The 18,027-nt window shown below is 42.3% G+C and overlaps 2 protein-coding genes and 2 non-coding genes across 15 annotated transcripts in view; all 4 read right to left on the bottom strand.

Moving 5' to 3' along the window:
- The window catches only part of LOC118228401 (pleckstrin homology domain-containing family A member 7-like), a 108,708-nt gene extending 103,075 nt beyond the window's left edge, over window positions 1–5,633 (bottom strand). For 4 of the 12 annotated variants that reach the window (XM_035419907.1, XM_035419906.1, XM_035419904.1 and 1 more), the window contains exons 1-3: window positions 5,468–5,632; window positions 5,272–5,348; window positions 5,038–5,095 (exon numbers count right to left, since the gene is read on the bottom strand). In XM_035419907.1, coding sequence (XP_035275798.1) covers window positions 5,038–5,095; window positions 5,272–5,348; window positions 5,468–5,550 — 218 coding nt within the window. In that variant the 5' untranslated portion in view covers window positions 5,551–5,632. Of the gene's footprint in view, window positions 1–5,037; window positions 5,096–5,271; window positions 5,349–5,467 lie in introns of all 12 variants that reach the window. The other 8 variants (XM_035419905.1, XM_035419901.1, XM_035419902.1 and 5 more) reach the window with 4 other exon arrangements.
- A 7,827-nt stretch (window positions 5,634–13,460) lies between these two features.
- On the bottom strand, window positions 13,461–17,547 carry LOC118226802 (40S ribosomal protein S13). The gene is made up of 6 exons (XM_035416709.1): window positions 17,449–17,547; window positions 16,475–16,523; window positions 16,279–16,357; window positions 15,219–15,388; window positions 14,382–14,482; window positions 13,461–13,538 (listed from the first exon to the last, which is right to left on the bottom strand). The coding sequence occupies exons 1-6, from the start codon at window positions 17,469–17,471 to the stop codon at window positions 13,505–13,507; spliced, it is 456 nt and encodes a 151-aa protein (XP_035272600.1). The 5' UTR covers window positions 17,472–17,547; the 3' UTR covers window positions 13,461–13,504.
- LOC118228552 lies at window positions 14,085–14,213 on the bottom strand. The gene has a single exon (XR_004765525.1). It is a non-coding gene; the product is annotated as a small nucleolar RNA SNORA19 (small nucleolar RNA).
- LOC118228542 lies at window positions 14,940–15,157 on the bottom strand. The gene has a single exon (XR_004765515.1). It is a non-coding gene; the product is annotated as a small nucleolar RNA SNORA73 family (small nucleolar RNA).
- Window positions 17,548–18,027: the final 480 nt, after the last annotated feature.

The raw sequence follows: 18,027 nt of genomic DNA, 5'->3' as shown, positions 1-18,027 counted from the left end.
AATGTTCATAACTCATTCAGGTGAGGTGCATTATGGGCCGCCATTTCCCCTGAATGGCGCTCAAGGTCCTGGCGATTAGGAATAGGCCGATTTATGTTGCAGCACCATTACTACCGACTTGTGTTCATTTGTCCCTGTCGTCGAGGCGCTTGCGCATGACGACGGCTTTATTACAGTACTGTTTACTAGATGACGCTGTCTTGAGTACTGCTCTGCCTGTGTCACTCTGCTGTAGATTATACTGTGAGTTGCTCTGCATAAAGGGTGTTGGCTAAATGAATAGATGCTTTACAGCAACATCTGGGACAGTCCCGCGTCTCAATTAGGGCTGGGAGATATAGCGCAATGCTAATTATAGAATGCAATAAGGATCATCGGCACCATTTGGTATATTGCCTTTTGGTCTTTTTTACTTTAATTACACCTGATGCAGTACTAAACGTCCAAACTTAAGAGGCTCCATGAAATTCTTCCTGGAAAAAAAAAAACATCACAACTGATATCTATTGGGTGTTGCAGTGATTACATGGGCCTATGAATATGATTTGGTAATCCAAATTAGGACAAATACATCGGCACTGATAGTATTTTCTGCATCTCCAAGCACACTGACAATTACAGCAATTTACAAAATGGTAATGTGAACACTACCTTCAACATCAAGGTACATGTAGCTATGACTAAGTCAAGCAGAGATCTATGAAACTGTACTGCAAATGGCTTTGTATCGAATCTAGCCTCAGTCTTCAGGACCTCCATTGCCCCTAGTTCATTCATGCATATCAGCACTACGAGAAGACGAATGGTTTTCAATACAAAGTCAGAAAATGTTTCTTCAGCCTGCTTTTTCAGTTTATTTTCTTCATTTCGCTTTTCATTATTTATACTTGGCTGGGAAGACTGCTACCAAATCTCATAATCAACATCCCCCCCCCCCCAGCCTCAGTTCTGACATTCCTTCCATACTCCTACCACAAAGAGAGTGGTCCGATCGGGTTTCATCCAGTGTTCACGGCGCAGGCCTCTTATGAACACATTTCCACCAGCAGAGCAAATGTAGGACTATACGCATTTTGGCATGTCACGCCTCAAAATTCAAGGCCCCCAAGTTGTATGAATTCATTACTGTAATAAGCCTGTCAAATACCAACTGCCCCTCTAAAATAAAGGAGCCATAGCTTTTATAAAAGGGCTCACTGGCACATGAACTAGCATGTGCATAATTAATGACACTCACATTAAGGTCAACTAAAGGATATTTAAACCATCATAAAGCAACAAAAACTATGAATGAGAAACATGCACCAGCCTTCCCAGTCAATTGGAGGTGGCTGTATTATTACATTTAAAAATGCATCATCTATAACTTAATGAGTGAGGACAGTGATATCTCACTGCAGTGAACACGTCACCGGAGGCATCCCTGAACGTGTCCTTTCGACCCGACTGGCCTAACTCAATACTCCTGAACAATCCAGTCTGGCCAGTCTCATTGCCAGTACTTCGCTGTTCTGATTCCACTGAAGCTGCCCTTTTTTGGTGAAGAGCCACTGGTTCTTGGGCCAAAATGTCATCCAGTTCCAAATCTGTTCCTCACTTTTCAAAGTAATTCAACTCATATTGTTGTTTCTAATTTACCTGACAAAGACAGTTAGAAGCAGCAGTGCTTTAAATGTTCCAACTGAAATAAATTTTTAATCCCAAGTTGTTTTCAAACAAACTACTTTTACCTCTGAGCTTGAATTTCTGACTGGGTTGCCTGTCTGCTCTCCATGTACCAGGATTATGTTACATGCCAAGTGGATCCTTCAAACTCACCCAACTGCAGAGAGAATGCTTAATTTACACACTCACTCACCCAGACAGAATTACAGTTACATTCAGCCAGAGTCCCACTTATCCACAGACAGAGTTCTACTTACTCACACACTGACAGAGCTCCATTTACTCACCCACTGACAGAGCTCCACTCACCCACAAACAGAGTTCCATTTACTCACCCAGAGACAGAGTTCCACTTACTCATCCACAGACAGAGCTCCACTTACTCACCCACAGACAGAGTGCAGACTCACCCACCCTCAGAGAGCCCACTCAAACTTGTTCACCCACAGACATCCTCACTCAAGGCCCCATATTTAAAACAGGAGCTCTGCTCACCGCACACTGTCTGGGGTATTTGTGTGATGGAGGCCTATAGGTCACACACACAGACCGAAGAGCACATAACAAGCACCAGGGGCCAATTCAGGTGACCAATAGCAATGGGAAGTGGGTGGTCAAGCACATGGGAGTAGAGCTCAGAGGGCCATCTTCAGTCTGAGACTGTACAGAGTACCTGTACAGGAGGGGGCAGAGCCTATTTCAGCAGATTTACAGTTCAGACAACAGACAACCAGCTGCTGGGCATCCCTGGGCTGGCCGTCACACTGTATGCATGGATATATCTTTGCAGTTTAAATTGAGCCAGCAGTGTACGCTAGCATTAGCATCATGAGTTCTGTACATTCTGAGGGGACCTGAGTGGGGCCCACCAGCCACAATCCAAACTTGTGTCTTGTCGCTCCAAGACACAAGCCAAGCAAAAAAACCGGTTCTTGCAAACATTTAGTCAAGGCAAACATGTTGTTCATAAAGAAAACACGGAAGATGACAGGCTGTGAGTCTGGCCCAATGGTCACCATGCAAATTCTGGTCATGCAAGTCAGAAAGGAAAATAAATGGTAAATACATCACATGACCACTCCAGATAGGCCATTCTCTGCCTGTGGCGCTCGTGATGCACAAGGCCTGCCAAACATGTGTGGAACACGGCTAACAGAACAGGTAAGGATCCTGCAAAGTGGACAGCGGTAAGAGCTAGCATAGCACCAGGGGTGAACAGAACCACAGTGGGACAAGCCACAGCCACAGCCATTCATAGGCAGAATTACATGGGTAAATGGGGAAGGTAATTGCTAAGGTGCACCGTCATGGGGCACCAGCATATAATATTGACTGACAGCTTCCGTAATGAAGTTATGGCTTGCAGGACCCTGCTGTTAGAAAAAAAAGGCTCTCACGTGATGATGTCTGACTTAGCTAAAAAGCTGGCTCAGTCCTCTGGTCAAATCCTTACCCTCTGACCTGTTATAGTGGAGAAATCCTTCTATGTGCACTGTCGTTCCCTAGGAGAAGCAGGTGGGGTAGCATTCTAGAAGTAGCAGGAGGTTTTTGATTTAAGGTCATTAGTGAGAGGACAGCAGGTGCAGTTTTAGCGTCCATTTTATTCTTTGGGCAGGAAAAGTCAATGTGACTTAGGCTAGTGGAAGGGATACACAAGCTGAGTTAACCTCTGGGAATTTAAAAACTAGGGCTCGAGCTTACCAATAAAAACATTTTTAACAAAATAGCTATAGTTACACTCAGTTGGTGAACGCCAGCCCAACTTTTAAAAATACAAGGCTCGCTTTCTAAATCAAAGCCCCACTTTCTAAATCAAAGGCCCACGTTCTAAATCCAAGCCCCACCTTATAAATACAAGATCTACTTTATCATTTCAAGCCCCACTATCTAGAGCCTGTAATGCTACCTTTCTCTGAACACTCGGGATGTGCTCTCAATCACTTTCAACATTCCTTTGTCCCAGGGCCTTGAAAGGCGGCCCCACCATAGAGCTAATTTGGGCCTCGTGGGGGGAAAGGCTGACTCTCTCCTGTGTGTTTCACAGGTGATCCATGTCACTTTTTACAGCAGATACTGTACATAGTCTAAAGCTAATCAAACACAGGAAAAATACTGGCTCGTAAAGCACAGCATGGTACTCAGACTTCACCAGAGAGGCCATCAACAATGCTTGGCTGAATAATAAACATAACTGAAAGTTTCTGGCAGGAGTTTGGAAGGCTTACCCCTTAAAGGAATTTACCACAGTATTTACACTTAAGCACACACTCTACAGCCAAAATGGTGGGGGCTGAGTTTGAAGGGAAAAAAACCCAACACTAACCACACAACTTAGCCAATAGATATTCTGGAAGAGCTTGGTAATTTTGAATGAAATGGGGTCCAACACATGATAGTATAGAGTTTCAACAGTGCCATGGTAATTCTCCAAATCATTCCAAAGTTATTTTCCAGTGTTGTGGTTGGCAATGTCACAGTTCAAAAGTGAAACTACGTTCAAATAAAATTAATTTATTAACTCACAAGCCAATAAAAGTGCGCTAAATTTTAAACGAGCACCATGACTGGTACACTCAGCGCTGAGTAATTCACCAAAATATACGAAGGAAAAGTAGTTGTGAGATGAATCAATATCCTCTCAAATCAAAATCTCAAGTCAGTAAAAGGACGTTGGTTTCACTTTTAGACGCATACTTTGCAAGCGTAGTTAAATTAACTCGAGTCCTCGAGGCAAATGTAAAATGTAAGTATTGAGTGTACGTGTTAAAACCATATCTACCGCCAAGAGGGAACCAACATAAATCGGTGGACTGGAACACGCGCCCGATAAATGTAAACGTCATTACAAAGATACAGTAACCAAGAGCGGTGACGAGAGTTGTTACAACGAACGCTGTCCAGCAACTTTTCTCTGAAACAAGAGTATCTGAACACGCAAAGCAGACCTTTGTAAAAGAAGAATAATGCAATGACCAAAGAAATAGGCAGCCATTGCGTATTAAAACTAAATTTCCATAAAATCATAGCCTACATGTAGGTTTCACGAGCTAGCCAACATATAGAAATTCCAGACTTTGGACCATAAGTGACACAAGCAGCCAAAACAGCTTGAAGGCCGAAATTATTGCCGCGCAACATCTATGGACTTCATCAACTTCAAACTGAAGACGTGAAACTTTAAATAATTACAAGGCAACCGAACTACTAACTAAAGCGCCGCGGGAGAATTACTGTAGGCTGCGTACAATAACCACATTCAGCCTGGTGACCCACTGCAGACTGGAACCTGCGCTTTGTGGCAGGGTTGAATAATTCTTGCAATTCATAGGCTACACAATGCAACTCAATACAAAGAATGCCCTGGTTACTTACTTTATGAAGTAGCTTGCCCCCTCATCTGTGAACCCTTCTTCCCACCCCCGTGGTAAATCTACGGTGAAAAATCAAACAAAAAGGACGAAATATTGTATGTATCGCCATGGTTTCTGATCCGGAAACTCAATCATTATATCAACCAAACTAATTAATGTCTGTTTACAAAAACAAACACACAACTGTTTAAACACACATACTTTTTTCTTTTACAATTAATTAGGATATGCATACCTGACCGTATCATGTGCCCAGAGTTGACAGGTTCACCCGTACGGGGATGAAGCCAAGTCGTATAGAGAGTTTCATCACTGAAAGAAAAAAAAAACAAACACCTGTTAGCTACGGAGAAAAAGAAACGCGTCAGTTCCCACTCAGCAGTAATCAATAGCGACAGCGTTCAAAATCTGGAAATACAATGCGTGCTCACTTTATGAAAAAAACTCTTCCATCCTTGCAGACTCCGTAAGACCAGTGATCAGGTAGAGTGTCCCGCCCGAGAGGAGCCGCCATGATCCCGGTCTGAAGTACGACTTCATGCTCCCCTCTGTGGAGTCTCCAGGGAAGCAGACATAGCCCAATAATCGCCAATAGAGCTTCACAGTAATTAAAGGGGAAAACCAAACTTCGGAGAAACTACAGCGCTTGCCGTAGTTTTTTTAGCCGACAGAAAATGTGGGGAAACAGAAGACAGAAAGTGAAGGAAGTTCAACGAGCATTGGCGACATAATGGGCAGGGTTCGAGGCACGATAAAATGCTTTGTTTGCCGCCATCCACCGAGACAAAGGACTTGCAACAAGAGTTTGACGTATGGAATGCATAGGGCGGATTTAACCTTCAACGCCCAAAACCTAAAAAGACAACATTCAGGTGAATCACACGCTAGTTCCACGAAAGGAGACGGCATTGTCATTTAATCCTGGAATACAACATACTACAGTATACACTGAGGTGAATCAATACGCTCCTAATTGGAAAGCGTGGGCACGCATGGCCACTAAAACCAACCATTCGGTAGATAATGAAAAATCCAAAGAAAAAGCAAAGGATAACATGGCAAAACCTGCAACCTGTTAAGTTGAAGGGGAAAAAATTATGGAAGAACTCAAACACATTTGTTCAACAAGCGTATTAGGAAACCTTTGATTGGCCGCAGTCTTTAATTTGATCTGTTAAAAAAAATCTGTTACCTCATTTTATGTCATTGTTTAGAGTAAGCGGAATGAGAACATGGGATTTCTATTCTTCAAGTCATACATCGCTATTTCTGAAAAGGGTAAACATGAAAAGCACCTATTCAAGAAAAAATAACAGCTTGTTAAAATTTGGGGATTCCAACTGTGATTATAACGAAAAAACAGCATACACAGGGTCGAGGTTGGGAAACATTACCTTCTATCAGGTGCACACCAAGGGCTGATCCATTTCAGGATTTTCTGCCAACTTTTGCTCTTAATTAATTATCTCAATCATATCTCAATTTGACATTTGAATAAGCAACCAGCTGCAACTGCAGACTGCAAAGTGTATCCAAATGATTTTACTTAACATGTTCAAGGTAAAAAATCCTGCGTAGTATTCCTTTGACTCTCCTATAAATTATCTTAACTGTGTCTGTGTGTGCTGTTATATTCTGGCGTAGGGACTCTCTAATGGGAAGCAAACGTGTTTCTCATGAAAAAGGAAGCAGTTCATAAAAGTGGACTCTCAGGGCTTTTGGTGGCTCATCCTGTAAAGCCCCTGATTCAGTACATGCATGAGCCCTGCAGTCTGGTATCTAATCCAGTGCTGACTGGCTGGCAGTTCCATATAGCTCTGCTAGTGTTACTCTGGGAGGCTTCCAGCCAGCTGGGATGAAGAGGTCTCATCGTGCTAAAGCAACCCTCAATGCGCCCTCTGTTGGGCTGTACATGAACTTAGTGTCCTCTGGCTCATGTCTGTGTGAGCTCGTTTTGTTGATCACAGAGTGAAAAGAAACAAGGGCAATATCACACATGCTTGTCTTTGGCCCTCCCAAATTTACAATAGGTCGGCTTGCAGCATGAGCATGTCTGGGCATGCCAAATTAGGGGGAAGCAGGCGGAGCATCTGACAGCATTGTCCTGGCACACCTCAACATAATTTACGATTTAAGGCGTGCTCTCAGTGATTCAGGTTGGCGCTGGAAAAATCTGCGTCAGGTGTCTGTTTCCTGTTAGCATTCTGCAAGCTTTATGCCCCCCTGGCACCTGCCACCTGGCTTCAAAGAGTGTCTAAAAAAAGATGTGAAGAGATTTTTAAAAACTAAAAACGGTTCTGTGATGCAGCCAGATTTTCCCCGAAGCTTGTCCTTAAATGCACCCCTGCTGGCTCTCCATCCTTCGCCCTGCTGCCCTCCTCCTGTGCTTTCATTGCCTTGGGCCCAGCGATTGTGGGCTTTTGTATCGCCAGCACAAGCAGTGATGGATTCCTTGCATGCTCTGTGGAGGAAAACATGGCGCTGGAGGTAACTATAGAAACAGCACGCTGGCTGGACATTCTGCTCAGGAGAATGAGGTCATAGAATAAAGATAAGGTGTGTGGGAGCCAAATCTTTATCCCTGTCTATTTCTGCATGTAAAAACACAGGGAAACTAAAGGTCTGATCATGCTGGATAAAAATTACTGGAATGCTCCATCACATGCATTTTCCATCCCAAACCAATCAATCAAATAAAACTTTATGTTCTGTAGAGACATCATATTTTCACCCCCATCATCACACTAAGTAAAAAAAAAAAAAAAATTACTCCATGAGCAGTGATTCTTCACATATTCTGTGGATGCGAACATAGCTCATAAGGTACCAGTATTTCACTGGAAAGGGGTAGTGTGTGAAAAACTCCACTTGTTTTTTTTGACATCCTTCTCAGAAAGACTGGGTCAAGAACCACTGGCTTTCAGCGGATCAGTGGACATTCTAAGTGACTGAAAAAAACAACAAAATAGGCCCCTGGTGTGACAGACCTAACCTAAAGGCAGGCAAAGCCATTCACAGTGACAGAGAAAGGGTGCAGTAGGCCTGGGGATCTTGCCTGTCAACGTAACCCCCTTAAAGGGGTTGCCAGGTGGCTCATTCTGTTAAAGTACAAGGTTCCAGTGCAGTGATGCACTAACCCTGAATGTGTCCGTGCTGCCAGTAGCTTACAGTTAGCCGTCGTGTAACTTGGGGAGGAAGGGGTTGATTTTCCTGGGTCTGTCTCAACATCTCAACAGCAGTTACTTTGGTCAGTCATGCACCCGCATTCTGCATACGTCAACTGCGCGAGAAGTATACACCGCTGGTGTCAAGTACAGGGAAATAATCACCACCTATGTCTGGCTCTAGGGGGCGCTGTCGTATCGCCTTTATTGTACATCGGCACGCTCACTCACAACGATCCACCGGTGCCGTGACTCCGTCGTCTCTAAATTCACAGCCACCGCCTGCCATTTTGCAGCCTGGCCCGTGGGACAGAGAGCGTCCGGGACCGAGACGTGCGGCGCATGGTAACGATGCTCGCGCCGCGGCGCAGCGCAGCACAGCGCAGGGACACATGCGGTCCCCCCTCCTGCTGCGGGGCAGGCCGAGCCGCGGCGCGTTTTCATACGCGCGGGAGGAAAGACGCTGCGTCATGGACAGCCCCGAAGGAAGAGGCTTCGTCAGCACCCGCCTGCTGCCTCGTGGCGCATTTAATGCACCATTTTCTGTGCATTTCTCCCTCTTTCCCTCTTCGCATCCTGCTGAATCTTGTGTGTCGACGCAATTTATCCATTCACCACCGTACAATGCTGTATACTGAGTCCTCCTACTTTAATTGATAATAATAACATTTGAATATTTAAATGACGTCATTATCCATTCAACGTTATTAATTTATAAGTTAATTTGGCTAGACAATGTTTGCTTTTTAAATCTACGATGCACAATGCATTAAATACATGACAGCAGAAACAAGGACATTAATAATATAGCATACAACAGCCAGTATTACAGTCTAAAATGAAAACAGTGTAAAAATAAAAGTACAACAATATATACATTGTGTCCAGAAAAGACACTTCAGTACAATTTCAGAATATGTAAATTTTGGTTCTATTGTTTTTTTTTTTGCCAATTGCCTGGGGATAAATATAACAAAATCATTTATTGTACATGATCATTATATCAGTAGGAGGAGGCTAGAGGAGATGTTACCACTTTCTATTATTCACAACTCCCACTGGTGCCTCTTGTCAGCTGGGAACATCAAACTGCTAGCCTCAGTATAAATATTTCATCAACCAATCCTTTGCAGAAAAGAAGCATGAATTTCCCCCTGTGAGGTTTGATGCCAAGTGTCTTTCCTTATAGGTGTGCAGAGATCTACATGTCTCTTCAAACAAACATCTGTCAGCCATCCAGAGTTTTTACTGAAAACCTGTTCTTCTGAAGGCAAACTGATCTGACACAGAGGGTAAGAGGAACCATTAGCAGGATTAAAAGCCAGCCAGGAGACAGCAAACACTCCAACAGACTGACAAGTCCTCTTTGACCAGATCCTCTTGATATGCATTACCCATCATGCAGCAGGGTTTATCTAACGTGCCACAGTTCATGGTTTGTTTATTATATCTCCCTTTTGATGTACATTTTTGTGCTGCTCAGAGAACAGAATATTCCATTATCTTCCAAGTAAGTTATTTGTTTGATTATCATTAATCCCCAAACATGCTAACTGTAAGCAGCAAATGAAACTGAAGGCCTATTTCCTTTCATTAAAGCAGATTAAGCTGACACAGCAAGTTTAGAGAAAAAAACCCCAAGAAAATCAGCTTTACTAACACAGGCCTATGCTAAGGAACAATGAAAGCTTAATATGAATGCATTAATGTAGCCCTTCAGTCCCATCCAGCTCACCTGAATGACCTTTGAATTAATCTGATTTTCAGCTATCGCTAATTAGCGCACAGCAAAAAAAAAAAAAGAGAGAGAGCAGTGCCTTGTGGGATAGGATGCTTGACTGAACATGTCAGATCTGCCCTGTTCAGAACACTGCACATCGGGGGTGGGGTTAAAGGTTGGGATGGAGGGGCACCTGAGGGGCGTATTGAGCTGAAGCCATTTTTCATGAAAACTGCTGCCCGAAACAGATCAAAAACAACGAATGCTGCAGAATTTAAACCCTCCTAATTTGTGTCACATACAGAGAAAAAAAAATTAAAAGACATCAACGTTTTTTATGCTTTTGAATTGACAGTTTTAACGGCTTCGACATGTTTGAATAAACAACCACGGGCATCAAAAGTTTTACTGCAGACACCGGCGTCCACATACAGACTTGTCGCTGGCCTCTGACCCAGAAGCACTGGCAAGTCAGTCTACTCTCTGAGAGCTGCGTCAGTTACAGTGCTCTCCTGAAAGGTCCAGACTTTAAAACAGCGCCACCACCTCACACAAACAAGCACTCTCTCCTCTTTCTCTCCTTCACTCTCTCCCGCCCTCTCTCCGTCCTTTCGGTCACAGGCTCCTCCATTGTCTGTTATGTTAATGAAGAGTAAATAATGCATGCCCTTGCTCTCTTGAACCACTTGCATAACAATGAATTCACCAGGCAGTCTGAGAAACTTCACCTTAATTAGACACTCAGCAGCCCAGTAAGAGATTTTCATAAATGAAAAGCCATATCTGGGTTTAAAGTGTTTGGACAACGGTACTGTATACAGCTCTTTTCCAGTATTAGGCATGTATGACATCTATGGATATTCACAAAAGCATTAATTGGCTCTCTCTAATGATCAGACTTCAGGGCACCATACACAATTCAGGCCAAGACCCTGTTGTCAGCTCTGGTATTGCAGCTGAATGGCATCCTCAGATCGTGAAGAGATGTAGCCTAGCCATGCTGCAACACAAACTGAACACGGGGGGGCCTTTGAATAATTACCTATTCATTTGTGCTGGCTTGCCAGGTGACCTCCCTTTAACTCCTGCTCCCTTCTCATCTGAGCAGGAGACCCAGAGCTCGGCTGAGAAATAAAAGTAGCCCTCACGTAATTACAGAGACATAGCCTCTATATCTAATGACACCACTGGGAGAAATAATTAAGATCCAGCTACGAGAGGAGCGCGCAGTCTGTGCCTTGTGTGTGGAATATATATATATATATATACATATATATATATATATATATATACATTTTTATTTATTTTTATTCATTAACTTACTCTCATTCCTTTGCCACCAGATCTAATTTACATGATGCAATCTAATTTTCTAATCAAATACAGGGGTCCGATGAAAAATGTTTGAAGTAGATGCAATTTGTTTACCATTACCGTTCTTAGTTTCCATCGCACCCAAAGAACAACAAAACCAAAGATGGAAGCTAGTATTAAATTGCATTTAAGAAACTTATCCAGAGGGATGTGCAGTTAGCATTTTTTTCAGTACAATCCATTTAAGAATGGATGGATGAAATGTATGAGCATTATAAATTATGACTCTAATATGACAGTTAATCTCATTCTAACCTTTGTTGCCATCATTTACATTATGACTACTGCCAAGTTATACTGGTCATTTGTTACATGCAAAAAATTTTTAGAGTGGTTTGATCGTTCGGGGAGGCAACTCCAAAGCTTAATATTAGTTCAATACTGACCTCTTGTGATAGAAAGCACATATTGCAGTTGTAACTGTTGATGTTACTATTGGTTTGCTGAGAAACAGGGGTCCCCACCCCTGGTCCTAGGAAACATCAGGGTGAGCTGATTTTTGATATCACTTAGCATAACACCAAATACCAAGTAGTTTATTACATAATAAACCTACTGCACCAGGTTTCTACAGTTAAAACTAGTTGCTGATTTAAAGACTAAATGAAACCCTGTGGCTCATCAGGAGTTGGGGACCTCTGGTCTAGAACACAAGTGCACTATTAGAAAGTGAAACAGGACTGTTGTAGAATTTGTATAAAACAATTATTCAGTGATGAACAGCAGTACTTGAAACAGTATCATCACGCCAAACTACATAGTAATAAAATTTATTACCATGCATGAGAGCCACAGTGACAAATGAACACACATTGATAATCATCAATGACCAAGTGCTCTAGAAGTGGCTATGAGAGAGATGAGCGCACACTTCTATAACTATGAAAGCCGAAGCCTTCATTGTTCCTATGAGTGAGGATTTGTTCCTGTATACAGGTCAAAAATGTGTTTACTCACTGCAACCACTTATTAATCCTTTACTGCCCCGATTATTTAATTCACTGGCAAAGAAAATGTCAGTGAACCACCTTCCATATCAGGCCAGGAAGAAAGCAGTCTCACAATTCACTGGCACACACATTATCACTTCGGGCAATTCATTGTGATATTTTGTTTCTGAACCCTCATCAATTTCAGAGGTTGAACTCTGCAGTAGTGTGTGACTCCAGTCTTTGAGGGCTGTAGTCATTGTTTGCTGAATTTATGCAGAGCACTTCTCACCAACTGATGACTCGCATCACTTTTCAGTTGGAGAGTGAGAACAATTTTTTTGTTAGCCAGGGGATGATTAGATGGAAGGTTGAGAGAGCCAGGATGGGAATTTAACATAGCGTTTGCTGGTTTGTTAGCATTTAAAGCAATTACCTAGAATTTTAAAATTTATACATTAACATTTTAACATTATAATTACTGTGGCAAGCTGATACGGTATCCTCCAATCCTCCAACCCACTTATTCCTGGTAAGGGTTGCAGGGGGGCTTGGAGCCTATTCCAGCATGCATTGGGCGAGAGAGGCAGAAATACTCTCTGGACATGTCACCAATTCATCACAGGGCACACGCCATTCACTCACACATTCATACCTATGGGCAGTTTAGAGAACACAATCAGCATAACCTGCGTGTCTTTGGATGGGGGAGGAAATCCACAATGACATGGGGAGAACACGCAAATTCTAGACTCCACACATATACAGGGAAATTATCACTAATGCGACCCAAGCAGTAAGCACAGGGTATGACATACCAAGCACATAAGAGCTCTAGCATGCATAAAACTGGCATTTACTCAGAACATTCTTTGAAGTCTTTAAAGAATTGAGGTGCATCCTGGGAAGAACTTGCTTGTATGTACAAGGTCCATCAGTTGCAGATGCTGGATATGTCTTTGCATTAACCATATGCCTAAAAACAATTACGCATTTGGCAGTGAAACTGGTTTATGTTCCCCAACATGCTTAAGTGGCAAGGAACTTACTAAGGAATTGCTCCTTATTCAATGTTAGTTCCTGTTCTGTACCCATAATTCCTTTGTAGCCCTTATAATAAGCACTTTCTGTATCATGCCACTATTGCCCTTGAAGGTTCTGGATGACAGTGATAACCGTGCCGAACCAGTTAGATGGCCTCTACTTTACCCAGAACACACCACACAGGACACACGAGTACTCCTTCCAAGTGTCTTTTATTTGTCCAAAAAGCGAAGAAACTTATGCCACCAGAGCAGAGGCAGTAGAGGATTCGCTGTGGAAAACAGATGTAAATCAGTCAAAAGGTGCAGGGTAACTTAACTAGTTAAGGTAACAGTGTATAATCCACACGATGAACACTTCCTGACATGGCCCCACTCGGCTGTACAGGTTGTCTCGAATGGCCATCTAGGAAACCCATCAATGCACGTCCACACCCCGATTATAAAAACTCATTATGCACCTCTGATAAACTTATAGTACTGTAGGATAACAGAACCCACACAGGTATGCAAATGAGTCAGTTCAGTCAAACTAGGCATATAACCACAAGTGCCTTATCTTGTATTATAACTTGACATAGCGCATATAACAGTACTGCTTTGTTATACCCTTAAGTGGTTTACAGTATCACAAATTTCCCTGCATGAGGGAAGCAAAATGTTAACATCTATGTACAGTAAGCCTCAGAAATCATGCATGCACGCACATGCACACGCATGGTGGTGATGGAGAAAAGCTTGTTTTTGATGGTAACTAAAACTAAAGTACCCCTAAATGACACTGGTGCTCATCAGGGCATGATAAGGTGTGTTGTGAACATTGTCTGAAGGGGACTGGCAGGGTTGGCACAGCACAGCCACTCTGCTAATTTACCTCCAAATTTGGTCTGGCACATCAGAAATATCTCACTTCTTACAAGGCAAGAATGGGACAATGAAATGTGCTGCCTGGCGAGCTTATCGTAGCGCACTGTACTGTAAACAATTTGGGAAACTGACAACCAAATCATGTTAACAGATACAGGCATAGATCGTACGAGTTCACTGAATAATAGGTGAATGCACCAGAAGAACACGCATACAGCAAGAACAGAAATAAATGTTGCAATACGTACTACTTCCAGTTGGGTGGGAGTACTCTCTTGGTCTTGTAGTAACGGGCCAGTCTGTGGATTCTGCTTTCGATCAGAATCAGACGGAATTTGGCATCCTTGTCCTGCACAAAAACCAATAAAGGACAGGAAACAGACATGAATTCCAAATTCTGATGTCCCCATTTATAACAGATTCAAACATTGCTCTCTAGGTCAACTTCCTTCGCTAGGAATATAACACGCAAGATAATTAGTCTTATTGTATAGCACCCTTTATGGACACCAGAGGACCTAATTGTTGGTAGAGGAAAAGGAAAAGTAAAAACCATTGATCACAAACAAATTAAAATAAATTAAACATTAACTTAAATTCTAAATCATTACTGATGTTAGAGGAATAAAGTACAAATAATCAGAAAATGCACTACCCTGAAAAAGTACAGAAGGGTATGCATGCATGTATAACAACTGTCAATAAGCACTGTTCAGGGGCTACAGACACCCTCACTGTGATTCGATACTTCAAAACTTTGAAGTATGACATGGCATGTCCTGCATTGGTTTATTATCTTGCTATGAATTTGTGCTCTGCATGGTTTTCCTCCCCAGTCATGGCCCCAAGGCTCTGGGAAGGTGTAGGAATATACAGGACGCTGTCCTCACCAGCCCTGAGGGCCGGGGACAAGCTTGCTGTCCAACGTCGTGGAACGGGACTGCGCGTCACGGCGCGTGCTACGCTCCCATACGCCACACGGACAGAGCCGCGCGAGGGCGGCCTCGCGGGCCGTCCGCGTCGGGCCTGCTTCTCAAAGCGGCACAGTGACGAAGCGAGCGCTCGGTGCGTTCAGATCATGTGACCTTTCTGTTCCTTTCCAGGTGCTTCCTCACGGCGACGGCCTTCTTGATCAGGTGGTACAGGTCCTCGGGCAGGTCTGGGGCCAGGCCCTTGGACTTGAGGATCCTCAGGATTTTGTTGCCGGTGACAAAACGCACCTGGGCGACACCATGGGAGTCCCTCAAGATCACACCTGGAGCACAGATAACGCACAGTGTAAAAGTGAGTGCTCCCCAAAATTAGACCCATCAGTAGTTAAGGAAGTTAAGGAGTAGTAAATACATACATATATATATAGTAAAAGCACACAAATACAAACTTGTGCAAGTGTTTAACAGTGCCCTTACTTGCGTAATACTTAGTGTTGAAATAAGATGAATAAATTACTAGGATATCAAAAAGTACTTTGATCAGTGATAAACTGCAAATATTATTTCTGGGAGAGATAGTGTAAACTGAATCTGACAAAACAGCCCTACAGGAACTTGAGGCAGCCATAAGCAACACGTGAAAAAGACTACGGTCAGCACCATTAGTCAAAAGTAATCACAGCCTCGAGCTCTTATCAGAGCAAAAATCCTACACAAAATAAAACCATAAGAAAATCAGAAACTGACTTTAGGATATGAAAAAAAACTACTTCACAAAAGAAAAGAAGCCAACCAACACTAAAACATCTAATGTGGCACCATGACATTTAACTGCACAGGGGTAGTTCACATACAGAAACAGACCTCAGGTGCACTGTGGGCTAAACACTGCTGTATCACAATCAAAAACATTGTACATTTAAACAAAAGGCTGATGCATAATTAGTGACAATGAAGGTGTCAGGAGTTGAAACTTGACACTGGAATGCTATAATGCAATTCATAAATGGAAATTCATAAAGTCAAAGTAAGAGTTCATTCCCTTGTTTAGGGTGTAAAGAATGGGCCTTCCAATTTTACGAAAGAAATTACAGGACACTTAATGGGTTAATTCAAAGCAAATGTATAGCAGCAAGTCAAATTGAAAGAATATGAACTACAAGCCTTCAATGGAAATGTACAGAAGTCATTGACAGCTGACACAGAATCTTACCGATCTGAGAGGGGGTCAGACCCTTCTTGGCCAGTTTGAAGATCTGTTCTTTGACGTCATCAGATGTCAGTTTCAACCACTATGACAGAAAAACAATACATTATCAATCTTCATATAATATTCTCAAAGGCAAAGAAAAACTGGCCAACATTAAACATGTGTAATACAGCTAATAGTGCTATTTACCAATACTCACCGTGGGGACACTACGTCTGTACGGCAACGCCGACTGGGACAAGCCCTTTCTGCGTAACAGATGACAAACAAGTGCATTACTCACGAGTTAAAGCAAACATTATTGACCTCCTGGATAGCGAAGATGGCTAGCCAGCTAGTGATGTAGCTGGCATGCAAACAACTGACAGCGGGTATGCAAGTGCTAAGCAACTTGAAAGTATTATAGCTGGCAATCTACTTTGACCTAAATCTATGAATTCGACTTAATTAGGTTTCAAAACTATTTAATAACTTTATCACTTCATCCAACCAAGGTATAGCCCAACTGACGTATAGAAAGCTTAACGTTACACAAACCCAAGCCTGCTTTCTTAACTAACGTTGTCTTACAACCTACGTGACTTACATTAGAAAACCGGGTAACGTTAGCTACTTCCTGAAGCCCGGTCAGTGCCTAGATGTCCCATTTAATATGCTGTTAAAAATAATTTTGCTGGATAGAAGGAATTTAAAGCTTGCAATGAACTGTCCGGTCGAAATGCAAATATTCAAGCAGAGCCAACGTGTATCGACATTCTATGGATAACCTAGCAAACCACACGCTGAAGCGCTAGCTAGCCGATAGGTGTGCGGCCTTCAAGTCAGGAGTTTAAGGTAATGTCAGTAAACAAATGATTGATTCATTTCACTAGGACTTTATCCAATTGCAGAAAATACATTTCTTTTTTTACAACTGCTTTAAGTAAGCTGGTTAAGTTATACTGTTTTGCATAAGAATAACACAAAAATAACATTTTCGTTTGGCACACGCGGCCATGCTTTCTTCAAGAACTGAGCTATCCGGGTTTTAAACGTGATATGAAGCGGCAAACTGCCACTTATCTCATTTGCGGACCGACAGCCTTATACTGCAGTTGGTATAATCTACAAAAGTACATTTTTCTCGTCTACATGGTGAAGATGCCCCATTTACCGGGTTAAACACCAGCTTACCCGGGAGCGTGCATACGACCCATGATGGCGATCTAGCAGAAAAGGAAATTCATTCTGAGGCTGCGCGAGAATTAGACTCTGCACAGGAAGTTACGTAATTGTTCGTCAGCGACCTTGTGTATCTCGATGTCAGGCGTATTTTTTAATACAGTCTATGATTTCAACCTGATTTTAACATTCTGTGCGTACTTTTTTATACGGTCTATGGTCCTGATCACGGAACTTTGTCATTGATCCTACGGTCTACGGTACTGACCACCTTTACCACAGCAGACGAGGACCGTGGAAATTGTATTCAATTAGAAGGTAAATAATATATACGACCAGTCAAATTGTCACAATCCAAAATTCTAAAAGTTTTTATTTGTGTTTTGGTAATATGCACGTCGTGATTGTAAAATGTGTCTTTATTGGTTTTACTTTTTCCCCAACAATTAAAACACATCTCATTTAAAAGTCCAAAGAAAAAACATGTAAGGCAAATATGTTCACACAAAAATGATAAAAAATCAAGAACAATCAAAAAGGAAAATCATAAATTAAATCAATAATACATACAATTAAACCACAAGGAGAGTA

This window comes from Anguilla anguilla, chromosome 5 (genome assembly GCF_013347855.1).
Source record: "Anguilla anguilla isolate fAngAng1 chromosome 5, fAngAng1.pri, whole genome shotgun sequence".
NCBI lineage: Eukaryota > Metazoa > Chordata > Actinopteri > Anguilliformes > Anguillidae > Anguilla > Anguilla anguilla.
This window is presented reverse-complemented; position numbering and strand designations above follow the sequence as displayed.